This window comes from Pipistrellus hanaki (genome assembly GCF_964339955.1).
Source record: "Pipistrellus hanaki genome assembly, chromosome: 18".
Taxonomy (NCBI): Eukaryota; Metazoa; Chordata; class Mammalia; order Chiroptera; family Vespertilionidae; genus Pipistrellus; species Pipistrellus hanaki.
In genome coordinates this window covers 27556332-27580937 of record NC_140520.1, presented here as the reverse complement: position 1 = coordinate 27580937, position 24606 = coordinate 27556332, and the positions used below count along the sequence as shown (strand labels likewise).

At 46.0% G+C, this 24606-nt stretch overlaps 2 protein-coding genes across 7 annotated transcripts in view; one reads left to right on the top strand and one right to left on the bottom strand.

Moving 5' to 3' along the window:
• The window catches only part of HHAT (hedgehog acyltransferase), a 163757-nt gene extending 140516 nt beyond the window's left edge, over window positions 1–23241 (top strand). For all 6 annotated transcript variants that reach the window (XM_084865552.1, XM_084865553.1, XM_084865548.1 and 3 more), the window contains one exon: window positions 22249–23241. In XM_084865552.1, the coding sequence (XP_084721678.1) occupies window positions 22249–22340 (92 nt within the window). In that variant the 3' untranslated portion in view covers window positions 22341–23241. The remainder of the gene's footprint in view (window positions 1–22248) is intronic.
• Window positions 1–24606, bottom strand: part of KCNH1 (potassium voltage-gated channel subfamily H member 1) — a 283459-nt gene that overhangs the window by 5433 nt on the left and 253420 nt on the right. The window lies entirely within an intron of this gene.

Below are 24606 nucleotides of genomic sequence, written 5' to 3'. Positions count from 1 at the left end.
CAGTGGGCAGAGTGTCCCAGGTTCGACTGAAGGGTCCCAGGTTCGATTCTAGACAAGGGCACATGCCCAGGTTGCGGGCTCGATCCTCAATAGGGGACGTGCAGGAGATAGCTGATCATTGATTCAGCGATTCTCTCTTGTCATTGCATCGTTGATGTTTCTATCTCTCTCTACCTCTCCCTTCCTCTTTCAAATCAATAAAAAATATTTTTGAAATAGAAAAGGAAAATTGGTGAAATCAGAATAAAGTAGGAAGTTTAGTTAATAACAATGGACCGATGTTGGTTTATTTATTTTGACAAACATGCTGTTAGGAGAAAGTAGGTGAGGAGTATATGGGAACTCTCTGTATTATCTTTGCAACTTTTCTGTAAATCATTCCAAAATTAAAAGTTTACTAAAAGAAAAACAATTTTAATTCAGAGAATATCATCAGGAAAGTGAAAATGTAACTAGAATGGGAGAAAAATTTGCAAATCATGGATCTGATAAGGAATTTTAATCTAGAATATATAAAGTTATTATAACTCAATAATAAAATGACACATAACTCTATTTGAAATGGGCAAAGGATCTGAATAGACATTTACCCAAAGAGAATATACAAATGATCGATAAGCACATGAAAAAGATAGTCAACATTCATCATTTGGTATCCAGAAAATGCAAATCAAAACCACAATGAGATATCACTTCACAAACACTAATATTTCTATAACAACAAGCTCAAAATGGAAAATAAGTGTTGGTGAGGATGTAGAAAATTTGAACCTTTGGAATATAGTCTGACAGTTCTTCAAACAGTTAAACAGAGTTACCATATGACCTAGCAATTCCACTCCTAGATATAAATAACTTGTATACAGAAGTTCATAGCAGCATTATTCATAATAGTGAAAAAAGTGGGAGCAGCCTATATGTCTGTCTGTTGGTGAATAGATAAAGAAGGTGTGGAATATTTATTCAATGGAATATTATTCAGTAATTGAGCAGTGAAGTACTGATACATGCTATCACATAGGGAACCTTGGTAACATTAGTGTGAGGGAGAGAAGCCAGTCACTAAGGACCATATACCGTATTGTGGGATTTCATTTCTATGAAATGTCCAGAATAGGCAAATCTATGGAGACAAAAAATATACTTGTGGTTGTTTAGGGCTGGAAGTGATGGGAGTTTAGAGCGCAATGGCTATTAAGCATGGGATTTATTTTTTGGGAGGGGGTTATAAGATGTTTTAAAATTGATTGTTGTGATAGTGGCACAGCTCTGTAAGTCTATTAAAAGCCATTGAATTGTACACTTCACATATCATATGGCATTTTAACTCTGTCTCAACAAATCTGTTGAAAATTAGTTTGGGGTCTGCCATTGTTATTCTATTTGTTCCGCACTCCATCTGTCTGTCCATCCACCCATCTGTCCGTCCGTCCGTCCGTCCGTCCATCCATCCATCCATCCATCCATCCATTTTCTGCCCTTTCTTCTATCAGTTTACTCTTCTTCCCATCCTATCCTATCCCATCCCAGGAAGCCTTCCTCAAAGGCTTGTTAAAAATATAACATACAAATTAAAGTGCACAGATATACGGTGTGTGGCATGATGCATTTTCACAAAGAGAACATACCTGTTTAACTACAACCCAGCACTCGAGAGGTTTCTCCCTGTCGTGCCTTCTAGCCACAACCCCCTATAGGATAGCCAGAATCTTGATATCTAATGTCATAGATTCCTTTTGCCTGTGTTTGAACTCATTTAAATAGAATAACAAGATTCTATCAATTTCTGCTCTAATGCTTGTTTGAAAATGCAAATTTCTACCGTGACTGATACTTGAGGGAACAATTTAAGCATAATGCAATTTAGCGTTTGCATATTTGCAATGTTGTCTTCAAGGAAACACTAGGTGAATGCAAAAAACTGTACCCAGCTGCACCGAGCCCAGTAGGAACGCAGGGCACGCACGCCTGCACCCACTTCAAACCTCTGCCAGCCACCTCAGTTCACCCAGCGCATCATCAGTCACATCCAGCCGCCTCTGATGTTACTGTCAGATCTGCTACAATTCTCCACCCAGTCTCACATAGCGCTCCTTCCATCGCTTCACAATAATTTGCAAGCTGACACCCTTCTGACACCCGTTTCCATAAGCAAACTTCAGGTCTTTGTAAACCTCACGTACAATTTATGTATGATAGTATGTGTTTCTAACCATTTTAGATGTCTTAAGACCATGCTACCGCTCTGATTGGATTTCTATCTTTTTAAAAAATGTGTTGCTGGCAAGATTTTTGGATATTATACCTCTGATTCTTTTTTTTGTCTCCGATTAAGTCCTGTGGTTTTAATTGTATGATTTTTCATTGTGTGGTGATTTTAGGAACACATACACCACATTAGCAGATCTGACTATGTTTCTTTTACATCTGTCTTCTTTCATTATGTTTGAGATTTCATCAGTACCATTATGTGTAGCAATAGTTTATTCATTTTTATTGTGGTATGGTATTTCATAATATGAATATAACATAATGCATACATTTATTTAATTGTTGATGGACTTTTCAGATTGTTTTTAGATTGAGAGTGTTGTTACAAATAGTGCTTCTTGGAAAATTTTGTGCATGCCTTTTAGTGTACATATATACACACTTCTATAGGGTATGAACTCAGGAAGGGACAGGTGCGGTCTTAGGATGTGTGTGTGATCAATTTCAGTAGATAACTCCAATTTTCTACTGTAATGGCACCAATTTATTCTTTAACTTGTACAAAGAGGATTCCAGTGGTTCTGAATCCTCTCCCCAAACATGGAATTATCTGTCTTAATTTTAGCTCTTCTGGCTTGAGTATATATATATGTTATCTCATTATGATTTTCATTTGCATTTCCATGATGACTAAAGTTTTTAAGTTTTTGCATATGTGTATGATACCTGTGTATTCTCTCTTGTGAAGTGCCTCTAGAAGTCTTTTGGCCATTTAAAAAAATCGATTCAATTGCTTTTTCCTTCTTGACGTATAAGTATTCTTTAAGTATTCTGGGTAAGAGTCTTGTTGATTTTATGTATTGCCAATATGTTCTCCCACTCTGTGGCTTCCATATTTCATTCTTTTAATGATGTTTTCTGATGAATAGTTTCTGATTTTCGTTAAATCCTGTTTATCAGTCTTTTCCCTCATTTTTACTGTTTTTTGTGTCCTTATTAAGAAATGTCTCATTTACCCAAGGCTATTAAAACATCACTCTACATTATTTTCTAGAAGCTTTACTTTTTAACCTTTCCCATTTAGAGCTACACTCCATTTGGAATTAATTTTCTGTGCATGAGATGAGATAAGGATCAATATTTTGGGGGTCTTTGTGAATATCTAATTGACCTAGCAACATTCATTGAAAAGACTGTCATTTCCCCACTGATATGCAGTACAGTCTTTGCCATAAATCAGATGTCCAATGGTGTATTTGTCTCGTGGGCCAAAATTGTATTGTCTTTTTAAAATGTTTTTTTCTTTTTCAATTACAGTTGATATACAATATTTTATTAGTTTCTGGTGTACGGCCCAGTAATTAGACATTTATATTACTTATGACATGATTACCCCAATAAATCTAGTACCCTTCTGATACCATACATAGTTATTACAATATTACTGACTATATTTCCTATGCTGTACTTTATATCCCCGTGACAATTCTGTAATGACCAATTTGTACTTCAAATCCCTTCACCTTTGTTACCCATCTCTGCAATCCCCCTTCCCTCTGATAACCACCAAAATGTTCCCTGTACCTATGTGTCTGTTTCTACTCTGCTTAATTAGTGGTTTTATAATTATATATATTTTTTTATTTTTCAATTTGCACTTAACATTATTTTTTATTAGTTTCAGGTGTCCAGCAGAGATAATCACATACTTCACCCCTGGCATTTCTAGAGCCCATCTACACCATACAGAGTTATTACAATATTGTTGACTATATTCCCTATGCTGTACTTTACATCCCCATGACTACTTTATAATTCTTGTTGCTGGTAATATGACTCCTCCACCTTCATTCTCCAAGATTATTTTGCTTTTCATACAAAATTTAGAAACATCTTGCCAATTTCTACAAAATAAATAAATAGGTTGAGATTTGATTAGAGTTGCACTGAGTATGTTTATACTAGGGGCACAGTGCACGAATTTATGCATGGCTGGGGTCAGGCTGGCCCTCCCCTGATTGAGGTGGGAGGGAATGATTAGGGGTGAGGCTGATAGGGGGAGGGGCTGTGGGCGGTTGGCCGGCTGGCCCCGTCCCCGGTCCAACTCCCGGTGGAACTTCCTGTCCAGGGGACAATTTGCATATTAGCCTTTTATTATATGGGATATATGGTGAGATTTGACATTTCTTCAATATTGATATATTCCTTAATTTAGCACTGGGAAATGTATTACTTAAAGGTTTTGTGTGAACCAACAGCCTACAGAGCACAGCTTTCCTGTGCCCCTCCCTCGTTAGCACCATTATTTTTGCCATTAGACAGCTTTGTTGGAAGAGAAGAGGGAATATCTTATTCAATTTAAAGTAGACAGAATTTAAATACAGCAGAGCTAATTGCAGAAGCATCTGGAAATATTACACAGATGAGCCAGCGGTGCTTAGAGCTAGTGGAAAATGATATATTTATATGTCAAGAATTGAATTTTAATACTTCTGGAAATTTTCATGCCATGAAGAAATTAATTTATTTTTTGATATCTGGAGTTGAAAATATGGACATTTTTGAATAATTATTTGCAAAATTGAAGGACCTCTTGTTCACCATCAGGTCTAGAGCAAGACAATCGAGCATACTTTGTAGAGGCATAGAATTGTGGAAAGTTAGATCCAAAGGACTTGGGACAGATTCTGGCCTCAGCCTCCCATACTGGAGAGAGGGACACGGAGGCCCCCAGAGGTAAAGTTACTTGTGTGGGACCAGAACTAGAGGCCAGACCTCCAGACTCTCAGGTTCATGCTCATTTGAAGAGATCAGCATTTTCCAAAGTGTTCCCCACAGTTAATTCTTGAAATAATACTCTTGGGAGAGGGAAATGCCCCACCTACAAAGGGACCCTTGGCAAAATTAGTTGAGAAACTTTAATTTAGCCTGTCTTCTTTTAAAAATTTACTGTATTGTCCTGGCTGGGTGGCCCAGTTGGTTGGAGCATCATTCTGTACCCATAAATGGGGTAGGTTCACTTCCCTGCCAGGCACACAGTTAGGCTGTAGATTTGATCCTTGGTTGGGGCAGGAGGCAACCAATTGATGTTTCTCTCTCACATGAATGTTTTCTTTCTCTCCTCCCTTTCTTTCTCCTTCTCTCCCTCCCCATTTTCCTTTCTTCTTCCCTCCTTTTTTTTTTTTTTTTTTTTTTTAAATATATTTTATTGATTTTTACAGAGAGGAAGGGAGAGAGACAGAGAGCTAGAAAAGTCGATGAGAGAGAAACATCGACCAGCTGCCTCTTGCACACTCCTTACTGGGAATGTGCCCGCAACCAACATACATGCCCTTGACCGGAATCGAACCCGGGACCTTTTAGTCCACAGACTGATGCTCTACCACTGAGCCAAACCGGTTTTGGCCCTCCCTTCTTCTGTCTCTAAATATCAATAAACATATCCTCAGGCAAGGATTAAAAAAATTGATGTCAACTTTTTTTTTAAAAAAGAGAGAATTTACCATGTATATTGATACTCTTGACATATAGTAAGGACATTTATTCAACTTTAATTCATCGTCTCCTAAACATTTAACTATGGAACACTTTTTGCTTAAAACAACTTGTCACAAGGCAGCGGTAATATGAATCTGTCTAATAGCCTTTGCCACTAGTAAGGCCCCTCCTTGTGACTTACCCTTATTGCCCAATACCAGGCCCTCCAGTGGTCATCTGGAAGTAAAAGTCCTCTAACATCTAATTGCATTTGCCTGGGCCTTTGCTTACTTATATTGTCCTAGTTAGTCTTCACAAAATTCTTTGTTAATTTTATATATAACTTCTTAATTTTTATTAACCTCACCCAAAGATATGTTTTATTGAATCTAGAGAGAGGGGAAGGGGCCAGAGGGAGAAGGAGAGGAGGGAGGGAGGGAGAGACAGAGAGAGACAGAGAGACAGATAGACATTAATTAGTTGCCTCCTGTATGTGCCCCAATGGGTTCAAACCTGTGACCTAGGTATGTGCCCTGACCTGGAATGGAACCCTTGACCTTTGGGTATAGAAGATGATGCTCCAACTATAACTGAGCCACCCTGGCCAGGACTATGCCATAACTTCATTCATTCATCGATGGATACTTAGGTTACTTCTATTAATCATGACTATTGTAAATAATGCTGCTGTGAACATGGGGAAATATGTATCTTTTTGAGTTAGTGTTTTTGTTTTCTTTGTATAAACACCCAGAAGAGGACTTGCTGGATCATATAATAGTTCTATTTTTAAGATTTTTGAGGAATCTATATATTGTTTTCCATAGTGTCTGTACCAATTTACAATTTCACCAACAGTGCTCAGAGATTCCTTTTTTCTCCACATCCTCACTGACCCTTTCCATTTCTTGTGTTTTTATTAGCCATTCTAACAGATTTTTATTTATATTTCGTGATGATTAATGATGTAGAGCATCTTTTCATGTACTTGTTGACCATCTGGATGTCTTCTTCAGAAAAATGTCTATTTAGCTCTTTCACCCATTTTTTTAAAATCAGATTGTTTTTGTGTTTTATTTTACATTGAGTTGTATGGGTTAATTTTTGTATGTTATATAATATTTTGAATATTAGCCCCTTATCAGATGTATGATTTGCAAATATTTTATCCCATTCAATTGATTGTGCTTTAATTTTGTTGATGGTTTTCTTTGCTGAGCAGGGGTTTGATGTAGTCTGGCTTATTTAGTTTTTGCTGTTGTTGCTTTTGCATTTGGTGTAAGATTCAAAAAGTCATCCCCGAGAGCTTACCTTCTAGGAGTTTTATGTTTATAGTTCTTATGCTCAAGTCTCTAATTCATTTTGAGTTATTTTTCATGGTCCAGTTTATTCTTTAGCGTGTGGCTGTCCAATTTTCACAACACTGTTGATGGAAAAGACTGTCCTTTTCCTATTGTATATTCTTAGTTCCTTTGTTATAAGTTAACTGTGTATGCATGGATTTATTTCTGGGCTCTCTTGCTTTTATGTTTAAATTAGCTTCATTTAGGTATAACTTATATACAGTACAATACAGCCATGTTAAGCACTGTACAGTGGTTGATGAATTTTGACAAGTGTGTACACCTATGTAGTCACTGCCACCACAAGATAATAGACCCATTAACTTGGTTGTGTTCAAACTGCAAATTCTGCATTTCCATTCTCAGCTCATTCTTGCTCTCTCCCAGGGTTCCCCTTACTCTCTCCAGCCTGTAGGGGCCCTTTTTGGTTGCTCTAGGCCAGTGGTCGGCAAACTCTTTAGTCAGCAGAGCCAAATATCAACAGTACAACGATTGAAATTTCTTTTGAGAGCCACATTTTTTAAACTTAAACTTCTTCTAAAACACTTCTTCAAAATAGACTCGCCCAGGCCGTGGTATTTTGTGGAAGAGCCACACTCAAGGGGCCAAAGAGCCTCATGTGGCTCCCAAGCTGCAGTTTGCTGAGCAGGGCTCTAGGCAGAAAGACAAGATTTCTATCAGAGTTTGGCCAGCCCATATGGCTGCTCTAACTTGCAGCTCTACAGGCAGACCCACTCCCTGGGCACAGCTGAGAGATCAAAGAGAAAAACCACAACCAAACTCCAGTGGCAATCTTGCCCCTGTGCTTCCCCAAATTTTGACTCCTTCAAAAGCTGCTGCCTTTGTTTCTTTTCTTTTCTTTTTTTTTTTTTTTTGGGGGGGGGGGTCCTCAGGTAGTTGCTTTATGTATTTTTGTAGAGTTTTTAGTTGTAAGTAGTAGGAAACGAGGTTATATTGGGTTTGTGCAGTCGTAGCAGAAGCAAGACTCTCTATTTCTTTTTAAATATGTTTGGTTTATGTTACAAAGTGATTTATAAGGAGCTGGACTTTAAGGGCTATTTGTGAAAACTCCTGAGAATAAGTGGACTATCTAGCTTGTTATACTAAATCAGAAAAAAAATTACCCACAAGCTCTTTGGCCCGAGTCTCCTGTGCTGGCAGAATAAGTTCATCTTTTTCCAATTTCTAAAGGAACAAAGGGCTGTGTCAGTCACTGCTTCTCCTATCCTAATCCTTTTAGGCCTAATCAGGAGGCCGTGAACATACCTCCGAGTCCCAGGATCAAAAGGTGAGACAAAGGCATTAAAATCCTATTCCTTGCTTTTGTGAAAATAATAATGGAAAGTGGAATGTGTTCCTTTAAAAAATATTTATTACAATGAGGACAATTTGAGAGTTATTTTAAGAAAGTAAGTCCCATACAGTCCCATAACCCAGAGGTGTTCACTGAACATTTTGCCTCTGCTTACAGATCATGCAGAAATGCATCTTTATCTTCCGTTTTCAAATTTGTTATAATATTAACCATGTGGTATAAAAGTTTTTATGAACCCAAACTCCAGATATTATATCTAAAATATGTTCTTCTTGTATATCTAAAATAATTTTGAGGGATTAAAGGCTAAATGGCAATATATGAAGATCTGTGATTCGTCGTCATTCTAAAACAAACAAAAAAATCTCTTTAGCATTGCAGATTTCCAGATTTGAGTAAAATTACACACTTAAATCATCAAAGAAGAAAGTAATGGATAATCTCTTCTCTGCTGTATTAGTTCCCTAAAGCTGTAACAGAGTGCCATAACAGGGTGGCTTACGCACAGAATTTATTCTCTCTCAGTCTGGAGGCTGGAAGTCTGGAATCCAGGTGTCAGCAGGGTCGTGCTCCTCTGAGCCCCCGGGGAGTCCGTCCTTGCCTCTGCCAGCTTCTGGCGGTGGCCAGCAGCCCTCGGCGCTCCTGCCTCTGTCACCACATGGCAGGCCCCCCGTCAGTCTCCGTGTCTCTCTTCCTCTTTCTCTAAGGGCATCAGTCATTCGGGATTGAGGGCCCCACTCTAATTCTATGATCTCATTTAACTTGATCACATCTGCAAAGACCAGATTTCTAAATAAGGTCACAGTCTGAGGAATTGGGGGTTGAGACTTAAACATACCTTCTCGGGGGTACAGTTCACCCCATAACTTACCACTTCCTGTCCTTTACCCCTCCCTATTGGAGCCGAACTTTTGCTAGCGAGGACCTGCCTGTCCGCTGTGACCAGCCGAGGTGCCGTAGACAGACATGTTCTGTGGCACCTCGGGGAGTTGCCCTCTGCAGTGCATGGAGCCCCCTTCTGTCCCTCCCCCAGCCTTGTACCCCCTTCTTCTCTCCTTTTCCCTCCCCTTACCCCATTATCTCTGGTACATAGTTGCAAGGGTCTTACTAGAGCTGGTGGCCTCTCTCTGCTTTTCACAAGAACACAGAGTAAAGGTGAAACCATTTGTAGGAAACAGATCCCCCCCCCCCAACCTTTAATTTCCAGATTGATAGTTGGACACAATTATTGGGCATCTGTTAGGTATGGGCCCTGGGCCAGTTTCCTTTGATGTGTGTGACATCACTTACTGGAAATGTTATACAACTTCTGCTGATGAGGACAGATATTTAGGTTGAGTCACACGGCAGGCGAATTTGAGAAGAGTGTTTCAGATCTCTTAAGTGGAAGCTCTAAGGTAGGAAAAGGGGAATGAGGAGTCTGGCTCCGTTTTTGACAGTTGACTGACTGCCGACAGCATTCAAGCCCCAGCCCTCCTTCATGTCCTGGGTCGTCCCATTGCCGGGCAAGCACGCCAGCAGGAGAATGGACTCGCTCCTTTCCTGGGGGCTGGCACCATCCCCCCCACAATCAGACTCAAAGGCACTTGCCCCTCCCGTGGCTCAGGCCCATTCGGGATGGCTTGGGCACCTGCTCTCTCCAGACACCCTCGTTATGTGAGCGGCAAAATTTCCCATGCCCCCCTTGGCACACGTGTGGTGTCTGTTGAATGGAGAAGAGACCACCCAAGAGGCAGAGACCCCTACCCGGGAAACAACTCCATCTAGCCAATTGCGGAGTCAAATAACAAATTTTATTACAGATTCGAATCTGGGCTGCTGCCGCCAGGATGGAGCAGGCGACAAACAGCAGCCAGCAGTTACAAATCCAGCTTTTTATATACATTTCAAAAAAAGGGGGGTGGAGGTCCACGGGGCTGGAGCTGACTGATTTCTATATTGCTTAACCTTGCGGTTGTATGTATCGGCCAGATGGCCTAATCTCCCTTCTTGGTTCGTTCTGTTCTTTTAGCCTTGACTAACCCAGACTGTTGATTTGGCCTTCAGGTCCAGGAGGGGGAGGGAGGAGTAACTTTCTACCCTCCAGGTAAGGTCAGTAATTTCCCACTCCTCAGCAAGTAATCAAAGGCCGAAGTCAGATAGCAAAGCTAAAATTCAAACAGCAGTTTTTACCAAAGTATGGTTGCCACTATATTTCAGTGTCATCAGTCTCAGCATCTGAATCACTTCTGCATGGGGAAGGGGGGTCCGCAGGACCATCACAGATAAAAATATTCAGCTACATTGGCTGCTGCTGCGCTGAGCCTCAGAGGACGCCTCTGAGCAGAGAGAGAGTCAGTGTGCGCTTGGCTGACGGAGACTGGAAGCCATGCATTTATCATTCGGGCCCTTCCTCCCCTGGCAGCGAACTTGGTGGGGCTGGTGACGGGGAAATTGGCAGCATTTGCTTTTCTGCTGCCGTTGCACCGTTGTGGGTTCGTTATTCATCAGGAGAGGTCTTCGGTCTCGCCTTCAGTTATCCACCTGCTTATTCAGTGCTATTCGGTTGTTATCCCAGGACCGACCCCAAACCCATAGACGCTGCAAGTTAAAATCCCACGAGCTGGCTGATTACGCACAGCACCGTACGTGTTCCCCGGCACTGGGTTCTCTAAGCGAGTGCTTCTTGGTTCCAGGGGGAAATCAGCGGCCACGTGAACCCGACAGGTGTGAATACAAAATGCGGGATTAATTATGAAATTTCACAGAGGTCCGCACATGCATTATGCAGAACGCAAAAGCTAGTTGTAGTACCAGCATTTGAATTAACATGCCCGCGCGCAGAAATGTCCAGGGAACTCGTGGTTCGGTTCAAGTGACACCAGAACTGAGCCTTTTAAAACCAGACCGTTCCCAGCATAATAATTATATAATTTATTCCGACTCAGGCACCCAGCACCGTTGAGTTTTGTGTCACATAACTCAATTGGTGTATAATGAAAGCGTCTTCCAGTGATTCAAGTCCTTGGAATCAGCCCAACTGTCAAATACTCGGGGAAGGTGGAAGGATAGCTGAACACATCTCCAAAGATACTTAGCATATATTTGGATGGATATCCAACTCTAGTTTGTCTGCGTGGGGGCTGTCTTTAGATAGTGCTTGGGATCACATTTTGGGTCCCCGCTGACCAGCCAGGGTTCACAGGAGCCCTTTTTCTCCCCCTGTCTAAGCGAGCACAGGAAGGCAGACTCGTTTTCAGGAGTCTGAGCGTAACATCATTGCAAAGGGACTCACAGAGCAAACCATGGCTCAAAGAAGCTTTCAGAGTCACTGGCTAGGCCTGAGTGGGTCTGCTGGGGTAGCCGCAGCACAGTGCCGGTCACACAGAAGTCAGTGGTGCCTGGGGCGCCTAAGGCCAGCCTCACCTTGGCCATGGCAGACCTCCGTGTCCAGTACAGCCCTCGCATGGTGGGATGCAGGCAGCGCAGTGTTTCCCGTTGTGAGGTGGCCACACTGTGTCCGAGAGGTTGCTGCTTCAGGTTCCTTGTGACCCCATGGAGGTCAGTGACCACGTGGAGGTCAGAGTCACCAACGACCTTGACCTGTCATAGGTGGTGTCACCCAGCTTGTCCAGCTTGTGGGGAACGGGAAAGCAGAAAGTTGGGATGCTGGGCGTGAGGACCCATGTTGGTGTTAACGGAAATCACACTACTGATCGCATAACGATGTTGTGAGTAGAGATTGATGATCCTTGTTTTAAAGAACAAAAACAAGAGGTTCCTAGACGCTGGTGAACATAGCTGACAAGCAAGCTGTGGGACGCAGGACTCCTGAGTCCAAGGGCAGGGCTCTGTTCTAGGCCTTCGAATTCTGGCTCCGGAAATGGGCCTGGCCATGAAGGCAAGTCCTGTCATTTCTTTCTGCTTTGTGGTTACTCGTGCTAGAGAGAGAGCTGAAGGAGAGGGGATTCCTAAAAAAATACTTTTAAAGTTTCCATTAAAAGTGTTGTACTATAGGTACGTTCTTGAGTTTGGCAAAGGAGGAGATAGTCTGATTATGATTTCTTTTAATTAAAAGGGGCCTTTTAAAAAATATTTTTAATTTGTTTTAGAGAGGAAGGGGATTGAGTCCACAACCTGGGTATGTGCCCTGACCAGGAATTGAACCGTGGCCTCCAGATTCATAGGTCTATGATCAACCACTGAGCAACACCTGCCAGGTGACAGGGCCTTTTATTTGCAGCTTTGGAATTTAGGCATCTGTAAACACACTGAAGGGCATTCAGCTACAACCCAGACTCTTCGTCAGGGCGTTTGGGAGCTCTTGGACGGAAGACGTTTGATCTCTTTCTAGATGAGCTGTGTCTTCCTGTATGGCTACTCATTTAAACAAGAGGGACTCTTGGGACCTCCTCTCCCTATAAGCTGATGGGAGGCAAGGAATGAGCTGCAGGTGTGTGCAGCTTCCTGCATTAACTTCGTGGCACACTCTTTCCCCAGTTGACCAGGAGCCCCGTATTTGTCTTTTTAAAAACACATTCTCACTCTATAAATCCAGAAAGAGAACGGGGAGACGGTGCACTCTGTGCAGTGTCACTAATTGACTGCCACGTTGGGAAGTCAATTAGGCATATTAATGAACTCTGATACCCTGGATCACTGTCTCCTGAGAGCTGTGCCGTCTCATCCCCAGGGAGAGAGAAGAACCAGCTCAGATGTGTTGTGTCTTTTTACATCTAATTTCCGTCTCCCTAGCTGCACGCCAGCCTCCTCATCTCTTTGGTAGCCCCAGCATTAGCTCAGTGCCCCGTACGTAGTGGGAGCTCAGTAAGTGTTGAATGATGAGAGTCACAAGGATGATTAGGGTGATCCTTCTCAGCCCTTACAGCAAGAATGGAGCCAAATCTCCCCAAATAGAGCACACAGCAGCCCATCAGGCAAGGAAGGGGAAAGGTGCCAGCCGCCCAGTCCGTAGCCAGCCCGGGGGCGTTGGCAGAAGTGGTACCAACAGGCAGGAGGAGATGGGGCTGTCACAATTTCTTCTTTCGCCATCATTCCAGGCTCTGTCGCTGGAGCACAGGCTAGGAAGAACTAGACAGGTGTGGCCGGCAGCATCAGGAGAAGTCCAAGTCCACATAGTGGGGTGATCCTCATAGACATGGGCCAGCTTCACATCTGAGCTGACCCACTCCGAGGGAGTATCTGGGAACTCTACAAGGTGTCCAGCTGAGAGCCCTTCCCTGGGGGCCAGCAGGTCACCCCATGTAAAGGCCCCAGGAAGGGAGTAGATGGGGATCCGTTCCCGAAGGACCCAGCCTCCCGGCCAATCCTGCTGGCAGAACAGGAAGCCCAGAGGGGCAGGGAAGGTGCTGATCCCTTACTAGTAACTGCAGGCACACTGATGAACCCGAGAGACCCAGGCTGCCTTTCTTTCTCCTCCTCGGCTCCAGGTCAGCACCTGCCCCGTCCCCTCTCCCTGTGGAAATTGGTTGGAGATGTTGGAATCTGGCAGACTGCCAGTAGAGGAAGAGAGCTGCCCTGGGGGAAGGTGGAATGCTTGACTCCTGCAAAGGCTGGCACAGGCCCCTCCAGGCTGCCCGAGGGACAAATCCCAGCCAGACAAATCCCAGCCTGGGCTCAGAGCATCCGGCCTGCTGTCCCAGGCAGGCCCTCCCCTCCCTGGAGCTGTCTGCCAGAGGCAGAGCCAGAGAGGAATAGTGTCCCTTCAGAATGGGATATTAAGACATAAAAATGGCTTTCTCTGAGTCACTTTATGCATCAGATAAATATCCTCATGAGCGCCTGACTAAAATCTTGCCATGTCTTGTGACGTTTCCAGAGCCTGCAGGAACTGGCCTTCTGTTCCCTGCAGCCAGGACACACCCCACCCCCTTCCTGCTCAGACGCAGGGTGTCTGTCTAACCTCAGTCTTCGTTCTTCCCTTTGCTGGGTGCGGGAGGGAAGGATGATTTGAGGACTGTAATCTCTAAGAGTTGGAGGGGGCGGGCGTCTCTGGTTCCACCGCCCATGGGAGGCAGCCATCCACAGTGGTTCTCCCAGAACTCTGCCTGAATGCTGAGGGATGGCACCCAGCTGCCTCTGGCTTGTGGGGAGGCTGTCGGGATACAGGCTCCTTTCAGCAGTAGCCAAAGTCCACCTCTTCTAACCTCCATCTTTCGCCCAGTTCTGTCTCCGTGGCCTTTTCCAGGCTTAACATCCACCTACCAGTGTGCCCGCACTGTGGCTCCCCAGTAGCCCTTGAAGTGGCTTCCGTGTGACAATGCCCCCTGTAAAACACGGTGTCTGGAACCGAGTCTGTGCTCATGGGCGCACTCTCTCTCACTCGCAGGCTGAGCACATAGCCCTCCACTGGGCCCCTCTGTGCTGTGTGGCCTGAGGGGTCGTGGCTACTGCCCAAGGCCAGGTGGCTGCGCTCATCTTTGCCTTAGCAGGAGAAGAGCAGCTGTGCTGTGGGTCAGCTCTGTGCCTCTCTGCTCACCCTCATCAGAGAGGGTATTGGGGGGGTAGGGGGGAGAGAACGAGCAAGAGAGAGCAAGCTTGCACCTGCCTTTGTTAGCTTGGATTATATTGTCTCTGCTTTGGGAAGGACAAGGCACTCTTTCAGATTAACCAATCGATTTCCCAACCCTCTGCAGGCTGGTGTTGGGCCCACCCCTAACCCATCCATTTCCTAGATTTCCCAGAGTTCTGTGTTCTTATCCAGTATGACCCTTCCCCAGGCTGGACTCCACCCCTGTGGTCACCATCTTGGCTTCTACTGCACACGGCCCAGCAGAGGGATTTCCTCTTTATTCCTTCCCCCACGGCTGGGGCATGTGGACCAGTTGTACCTTGGGGAGTCTGGAAAGCCAGTCCTCCCTCCCTACACAGGGGAGCGAGGGGTGTTAATCCCCTCGGCGGGCGGGACAATGCTGTGATCGATCCTCTGGGGTGTCTGAAGCTGTCACTTCAGACCTAATCAGGCTTACTGTCTGATTCAGCTCCCGAGTTGATCATGCTTCTTACTGTGATTCCCTTTGCTTCCTTCCTTTATCAACACTAACTAGCTACCTACGCTAACACTTAGACCAGGGCCTGGAAAGTGAGAAGCCTTTTCCAAACACCATGTGTAAGTGTTGGAACCACATTTTTCTGAACTAATCTCAGAGCTCTTTTGTGTGTGCCTGTCAATTTCTGCTTTGGGAAGGCACCAGGCAGCTCAGGTGGCTGGAGTCAGTACTAATGAGACCACCCTATGGGCTCAGCGCCTTAGACAGAACCTGCACCCCAGGCACAGCCAGCCTGCCTTTGACCAGGCGGCAGGAGCAGGGGGAGAGGGGGGATGGCCCCCGGACTAGGAGCAGAGAAGATGGGGCACACTGCACGGTACCTCCAGCCTTCCAACCCATCAGCATGGCGGCGAGCAGGCAGGACTGCAGACGCAGTAAGTGGGAGCAGCTGGTGAGAACAAAGCGGCTCTGACAGGCAGGAACATTTCCTTCTCTTCCCGAGGGTGGCTGGTGCTCACAGCCCACTGTCGCTCCTGAGAGCCCCAGGAAGAACTTTCGTTACTGTCGCTGCTGCCCGGAGCTCGGGGCCTATCGTTCTGCTCTGTGCTGAGAAAATAAGTCAGTGATTTGGAGTCCTTTATCTAACACAGTGTTTCTCAAACTTCTCTCATGATGAGAATCACCTGGTGGAGTTGTTAAAACACAGATTCCTGAATCCCAACTAAGAAGTGCTAAACTAGAATTTTTGAGAGCATATAGGTAAAATTGCATACCTAACTTAGTGCTCTGTATATAACATCTGTCTTAGAGCACTAGTTAAGTATACAATTTTACCTATATGTTCCCAAAAATCCTTGTTTAGCACTTCTTAGTTGGGATTCAGGAATCTGTGTTTTAACAACTCCACCAGGTGATTCTCATCATGAGAGAAGTTTGGGAAACACTGATCTAACAGCTGCGCTAGGAAGAGAACATGTCAGCGCATCTGCTGACATCACCTTTTCAGGTGCTCCCAGGCCTCAGGCATGGCTCTTTCTCTCCTTTCCCGCTCTCTCTGGTGTATCCATCCGGGGGTGGCAGGGAGGGGGTGGCCGGTGTGGATGGCCAACACGTGCCAGGCGCCTCTTCTCCCAGCACACCCACAGTGTGGACCAGCCTCATGTCCCACGGCGGGCGGGGGAAAGCGAGGCCAAATGGACATGCATGTGCTTTCTTGTTCAGGGTTTTTGCAACAGGTGCTATTTGTGATTGCCTGTAGTAGGGACCTGGGAGTCTAGTATTCGAATGAGTACTCACGAGCCAGTAACCTGCACCCATGTGCCTTCATCTCATCCTCATTCATTCATGGACCGTTTTACCATGTATGCTCTGGTCCCATGACCTGGGTGGAAAGGAGCAGCTTCATAGACTCTCAGACCTGGTTCCACCAGCCGTGGGAAAGCGGACTCTCCTCCACTGAGTCCGGCCGCCCGTCCCGCCTGGGCGTCACCCCGGCCTGGGGAAGCTCGGTGTCCCGGAGCCTCTTCCTGAGTTGGTGCTGCAGCTGCCAGTGTCCCCCCGCCTCCCGAGAGGGGTGGCAGGCGTGTTCCCAGCCGTCTTCCCAAAGAGTCGACTTTTCTGTATCTGCAGGCAGCGACTTGCTCTTCTCCAGGGTCTTCTCCTTTGCAGACCACCACGGCCAGGCCTGTCAGCCACTCCTCCGTGACACGGTCCCCAGACCTGTGCCATTCCTGTTAGGGCAGCGGGGTTAGAAAACCAAACAAAAACCATTAACGCTCAGCTGTTTTATCACACTGACATTTCAGTTATCAGTGTCGCCCGCAGTTTGAGCGTCTTGTCTCCGTTTGTGTTCTCCCTGGGCCTTTCGTCACCTGTGCGATTAGGTAACGGAGCTGGAGCTGAACTTACAGGTGCAGGTGAAGCCGCGGGCGCCAGAGTGTGCTCTCAGCCTTCAGAGCACACAGGTTGTCATGTGACACGTGTCTAAATGTGAAGCACACAGTAGGTGCTTTGTAAACACCAGCGAGGGTGAGGGCTGTGTGCCAGAGACCCTGGTTCACACTGTGCACATCTCTTTGCTTCTGAGAAGCGGCCTTCGTGAGCTCGTGGGCTGGGCGGCGTCCGCTGTGTTACGTGGCGTGGTCGTGGGTTACGGTGACCAGCAGTCCTCGTTAGGCCATACGTTAGGACTCCGGTCAGGGAAGAGGAACAGCAGTGGAAGCAGGTTCTGACCGTGCAGCCTTTGGCCCCAGAAGCCAGGACTGCGGCTGTGCTTCCAGCTGCAAGGATAGTTTTCTGGGAAGCAGGTACCCCACCCATTTGCCCCAATCGAGAGAAAAATCTGTGTGTTTCAGCACCGCCTTCTACTTGCGCTGTCAGAGTAAATTTTAAAAAGTGTCAACAATGAAAAATTTAAATTAAAAAAAAATCACAACAGCAGCAGCTCCGGCCTGTCCTCGGTGCCTCCCCAATTCCACGTGAAGTGGTTTTCCTTTATTGCAGCGAGGGCTTCAGCGAGCATCTGCCTGCAGGCCTGCACACCGGGAAGGATGAGAAATGCAGCCTGGGCTGTGAAATGGACTTCATGAGGCTGGGAAATTGACTGTGAACAACATGACTCACTAAAGACCGCTGCTTGTGCCAGGGCAAGTGCTCGCAGCACCTAGCCAGCGACTGGCCGGGATGGCTGGAGGCTGCCTGAGGGCACGGGGCCGCCCCATCCTCTGCGTCACCTTGCTAGACGCCCTGTGGAGGCTCGGCCCGTGGCAGGCCACATAACCCGGGCTCTCACAGCCTGCGTAAAAGCTCGCTCAGGTGCAGGGAGCCTGCTCTCCAATGCTGAGTCTACAGTAGGCACTCGGACAAAGGGTAGAAACACCCTCCTCGGTGCTTCCTTCGGCCTCCTTTGCAAAGATGGAGAAACAAGGCCTCGGGAGGTGGGGTGACCAAGTGAGCTAAGGATGGATGATGTTAATAAAAACCTGCTGTGTCCCCTCCCTGTTACCTTGGGCACCGTGAGTAAAGGGAGGAAAGCAGCTTTGAAGGCAGAGGATTGAAGGAAAAGGGACAGGCCAGGAGGCAGGGGCCTGGTGCGAGCCTTTCCTTCATGTGGCCCAAGTGTACACGCAGCCTGAGGTCCATCCATCTTAGCTGTTAGACCTGGGAGAAGTTACTGCACTTCTCTGAGCCTTCGTTTCCTTTTCTGCAAACGGGGGCTAAGAATAGCTCCCCCATAAGGTGGGCGAGAATGGAGATGGCGCCCCGCTAAGTCCCTGGCCCCCTGTAAAGATGGGCAGTTGCTAGCCTCCTCTCCGGGAGAGCCCCCCAGGCCATGGACAGCCATTCGTGGAGTGCTTTCTGCAGCTCCCCTAGGACAGCGGCTCCACATCACCTGGGAAGGCGTTAGAGATGCAAATCTAGGCCCACCCCTTAGGCCCTGCCCACAGGGGGAGGGATGGCGGCCCAGTGTTTGAGGACCAGTGCCATAGGATTTCATGCTTCAATTTAGAACCATCCAATCCTTCTTTCCCACGAGAGGATGTAAAAGAAGTAGGTGAGCTTTTTTTTGGGGGGGGGGTGGGGGGGGGTGGGGGGGAAAGAAAGAGAAAAGAAAATAAGAAAATGCCGAGACCTCAAAACCTGGGTTTGAGGCCCAGATGTCTAAAGTAGATAAGGGTATGTCCTGGACCATGTTTCTCAATGGTTAGAGCATTGGTCTGCACACCAAACGGTCTGGGGTTCAATTCCCAGTCGTGGGAATTGTACCTGGGTTGCAGGTTTGATCCTCAGCCCCTGACTGGGTGTAAGCAGGCTGCAACCAATCCATGCATCTCTCTCACATTGATGTCTCTCTCTTCCACTCTAAGAAAAGAAAATCAATAGGAAAAATGTCATTGGGTGAGAATTAATAACAAAAAATGAATTGTATCTTCCTGCATCTTTTATTTGAATACCTTGGGGCATATATGTCCTAGGACATTGTAGCATACCATAAACCTGTGATTGGCTAATGTTCTGTTACCTTTAAAAAATTCTTTTTACAACTTTATGGAGAAATTCAGTTAAGGCATTTTCTAGATGTGTATACCCTTGACAACATTCCCATAATCAAGATACAGCCGAAACCGGTTTGGCTCAGTGGATAGAGCGTCGGCCTGCAGACTGAAAGGTCCCAGGTTCGATTCTGGTCAGGGGCATGTACATTGGTTGCGGGCACATCCCCGGTAGGGGGTGTGCAAGAGGCAGCTGGTCGATGTTCCTCTCTCATCTAGCTCTCTATCTCTCTCCCTTCCTCTCTGTACAAAATCAATAAAATATATATTTTTTAAAAAAAGATACAAATAGTTTCCATCATCCCCAAGGATTGCTAGTGGCCCCTGTCACTTAGCCCTCCCCTGCTCCAGCCCCAGGCAGCACTCATGTGCTTTTTGTTACCACAAATCAATTGGCATTTTACATAAATGCAGTAGTACAGTCTGTATTATTTTTTCAATGGCTTTGTGCACTCAGCATACATTTTTTTTATTGCAATAAATGATATATAACATAAAACTTACCATCTTAACCATTTTTAAGTGTACAATAGTGGTATTCAGTATATTCCTATTGTTGTGCAACCATCCACCTCCGGAACATTTTTTGTCTTGCAAAAGCAAAACTCTGTGCCCGTTAAACAATAACTCCCCTCCCTCTCCAGTGCCTGGCAACCACCATTTTACTTTCTGTGTCCATGAACTTGATAGACAGGTACCTGGCGTAAGTGGAAATCTCACAGTATTTGTTCGTTTGTGCCTGGCTTATCTCATCGGGCCTGATGTCTTCAAGGTTCACCATGTTGTAGCATATGTCAGAATTTCCTTTTTTAAGGCTGGGAATATTCCATTTTAGCTATTTTGTTGACTCATTCATCTGTTCAGGGACACTTGGGTTACTTCCGTCTTTGGCTATTGGAAGTGCTGCTGCTGTGATCAGGGGTGTACAAAGATCTCTTCCGGTCATTCCTTTCCATTTTTGGGGGTGTATATGTATGTAGTAAGGCTATGTTTGATTTTTTGAGAAACCTCCATATGGTTTTCCATGGTGGCTGTACCATTTTACAACGTTACATTTTAGACAAAGGTTTTTGTTAGATCCGCTTCTTGTTCTGATTATCCTTCACTTCTCAGAAAACCTTTGACCCCTCATGGCCCTGCATGATGATCATCTTTTCCTTCACTGTCCTCAGCCCCTGCCTTTCCAGTCCCTTCAGACTGAAGGAATCGCTCAGAGAATTGTTTAGCCATAGTAGCGCCGAGTAAAATGACACTGTTTACTTTCTATTACTAGCTGTAGCCATTTCGCTCTGCTTTCTACCCGTTTCTCATTAGCTGTGGTTATTATATACCTCACCAATGGCTTATTAGCAACTAGAGGCCCAGTGCATGAAATTCGTGCACTTGGGGAGGGGGCTCAGCCTGGCCTATGCTCTCTCATAGTCCGGGAGCCCCAAGCGGAAGCGAGCCTAAGCCGTTAGTTGGACATCTTTAGTGCTCCCTGCGGAGGCAGAAGAGGCTCTCGCCACTGTGCTCACCAGCCGTGATCCCTGCTCAGGGCTTCTGGCTGAGCAGACCTCCCCCTGTGGGAGCACACTGACCACCCGGGGGCAGCTCCTGCATTGAGCATCTGCTCCTTGGTGGTCAGTGTGTGCCATAGCAACCACCGTCGGTCGATTTGCCTATTAGCCTTTTATTATATAGGATTATATAGGATATCATGATACCACCACCTATATCTCGTTACTCCATCTATTATATCATCCGCGTAGCAGGAGGAGAGCATACCCCTCCCTGTGTGGTAGCCACACCACATGATCCCTGTTCCTTGGAGGGCCTGTGACGTTCACACTTCAGGTGGTCTCTCTGGTGGCTCATCCCTGATACTTTCCATTTAACACATTCTTATCATCCCACATTGGTACAGTTCAACTGTTCTCTGTGCATGTCATTATCTAGCACATACTACACGGCTCATAAAGCCATGTGGTGCGTGTCTTTTCCAAGCTAGAGTGGGAGCACCTCTGACGTAGGACTAGATCTACGTCATAGCACCTCTGGCTCTTCAATGCCCCCAATAAGTGTTTTAGTAAGTAAAACATGTGGAAGACCTGAATATCATTAAGCAACAAATACTCATTAGAAAGAGCTGTTAATGAAAAGGAGAAAGAAAAGAACATTAGATATTCTAAGACAAGTACTTGTAGAATGAACCATTAAAAGGTGTGAGTTTTGAAAGCAAATGCTTAATTTAGGCTCTCCTGTGTGCTTACCGATAGCACTCAATTCAAAATAATGGCCAATCTATATTTTGAGATTTACTATGGGTCTCATGGACTGTTGTTCTTTTAAAAAAAATTTTTTTTTTAAATTTTTATTGATTTCAGAGAGAAAGGGAGAGAGAAATAGAAACATCAATGATGAGAGAGAATCACTGATTGGCTGCTTCCTGCATGCTTCCCGCTGGTGCAACCTGGAAATGTGCCCTGACAGGGAATTGAACCTCAACCTCCTGGTTCATATGTGGATGCTCAGCCACTGAGCCACACCAGCAGGGCATGTTATTCATTATTATTATTATTATTATTATTATTATTATTAACTGCTTTAGTATTTTAAATATGTATTCTTTAAATCTTGTCCTGTTTCTAAACACGATTTGCATTTGTGTTAGCACACCCCTCATTTCATGCTGGCCCCAGCGGGAATGTAGGGTTCAACTGGCTGGCATTCCAGTTAGAGCAGACTTTGCAGGAGGCATGTTTCTTAATGGGTAAACCGAGGCCTGTGCTGTTTCTTGGGTTGGAGGGTAATCTGCATCTGTGGGAGGTCCCACCCCAGGCATTTCTAACTGCTCCTGCATCTCTGTCCTCCCCCTGCAGGCTGGCCGTGGGTGACCCTCTCCGTCCTGGGATTCCTGTACTGCTACTCCCACGTGGGCATTGCCTGGGCCCAGACCTACTCCATGAAGTAATGCCGCCGGGCCAGGCCAGCCCTTGCTGTCGGCTTCCAACGCAAATGGTGCTTCTCCCTGACCTCATGCCCCAAGATAACCTCCAGGGGACCAGTGCCTGATCTGCTCTTCGGTTGAAGTTACCTCATTCCAACACCGGAAGTGTGAGACCCTCCACAACCAGAGAGTCTTCTAACTCTGGGAACCTAGATATCGTCTCCCCCACCATCATCTTCCCGTTGGGTGCGCTGGGCTGGGTCCAGAGCAGCACAGTGTCTCGCCCAGCTGCCCATCGTGACACAGTGATCCCAGTCCCAAAGCCCTTTGGGTTCTTCTCCTTCACCAAGGATTAAATGCATTGGACATTTCCTGACTGAGACACGGGAATCCTGACTAGTGACAGGCCCGTCCTCCACTGGCCAATGTATCCGAAACGTTTTGGTGACATTTACGTGACCCCTGCCTCATGTCCTGCGGTGTGGCCTCTGGAACTGGCGCTGGGGTTTGAGCTACACCTTCCCCTCCCCATGCAGGGAGGCGACAGCCACAGCTGTGCATCTAACCGCCCAGGAGACAGAATATGCTCTGTCACGTCCCAAGGAGTCGGTACCCAAGGAGACTTGCTGTTTGAACTTCATCAGGGCGATCTCCACTCGGCGGCTTGTTCCCCAGATTTGCAGAGACGTATAAACAGGCGGTGCCTGTGCCCGACAGTGAGTCATCCACATGGAGAAGCAGCGTTTCTGAGCCGGGGAACAGCGTACCCGCCGACCGGTGCGACCGGGCAAGTCACAAAGGGTAAGGATGGCTTCCCGCGGTCTCTCCTCTCTCCGCGCCAGTCCCAGCGTCCTCTCCCCACCGAGCGGTTCACATTCGTGGTTTACTCTGTTCGGTTTCAAATAAAACGGAGCTTTTTCTATCACATAGATAAGTCCCTTTTCTGTAGAATTGTTTAAGAACAGGGGTGGGGAAGGTCCGGCCCACAGCACGTATAAGGCCCTCGAAATCATTTGGTCTGGCCCTGCCAGGGCGTTAGGGGTGAATTAATCAAATGTTTGACCAGGTAAATCAGGCTAATTTCTAAGATGATAATTTTGTATGGCCTTTGGCAGAAGGAAGGTTCCCCACCCCAGTTTAGAATATCTTTTTGAGGAAAAATGTTTACAATCTAAGCATTCTTATATAACTCTTCATTCTTCACTTCTCTGGCAAGATGCTGACAGGCTACTCATGGCTCTACGCGGCAGATCATTCCGAATGCTTCTGTTTGGTTTGTTTTGGATGTTTCTGAGGGGGCGGGGGGAGGGGGAGAGGGAAAAGTAGAGGGGGAAGTGAATAAGCTTTTAAGATTTGGATCCATGGTGTACCCAATTATGGGAGAACGTCGAACATCTCGGGCACATGCACTAAATCCTCCTGAGGTTCACGTGGTCCTGGTCTGTGTCACACTGTCCCCGGGTACTGGCTGTGCTTATCAGCTCACTGCGCTTTAACCTCCTGGTATGCAGGACTAGTCATCTCGCGGCGTCCTGTCTTCCTAGCCACTCTGTTTGGAAGAGAGAGGGAGGGGCGGATATGGATGAGCTGAGGTGGGCAGCCGCAGAGGGCGAAGGCTAGGGGGGCAGGCAGGCAGGGCAGCAGCGGCCTCAGCAGCTGGCGTGGTACAGGAGGAGACAGGCAGGCGATCCCAAGGTGCTGGGTACTTTTAAGGAGGGCAGGAGGCTGGGGAGTGAGCACTCAGATGAAGACAGTAAAACTTCCTGGACTGACGCTGGTTCAGGATTTGTGGTCAGACAGAAGTTGGGCTGAAGTTTGTATGAAAGAAAAGGGCTTTTTTCCAAAGGGTTTGGAAAAGGAGTGTGATAATGATTATAAAGAAGTGTATGTACATGTATAAGTAATAGGAAAGATTTTGAACTTTTCAGAGAGACAGTTATATTTTTAAAAAGTAGGCTTATTCATTCTTTGTGTTGGAATATATTTGAAAGTAATAATCCTGAATTTGTTTTAAGCTATTACATGATGTAGAATGGTTCTCAGGAGTTACTAAATGATTACTACGTTTAGCTGTATATTTGAGGGCCAATTAACCAATATGTCAATTATGCCGGACCAGTGTTTTCTTACTTAAGCTTCTTGTTATTCCCTACCTATCATATGAAAATAACTTACCTCTCTGGGTGCAAGTGAACTAAAATCTTGGAGTTTCTTTAAATGAAAGACTGGAGGTGCCTGGTCAGACAGTCGTTTCAGCTGAGGAGTATCTGGCCAGTCATCAGGCCTGGCA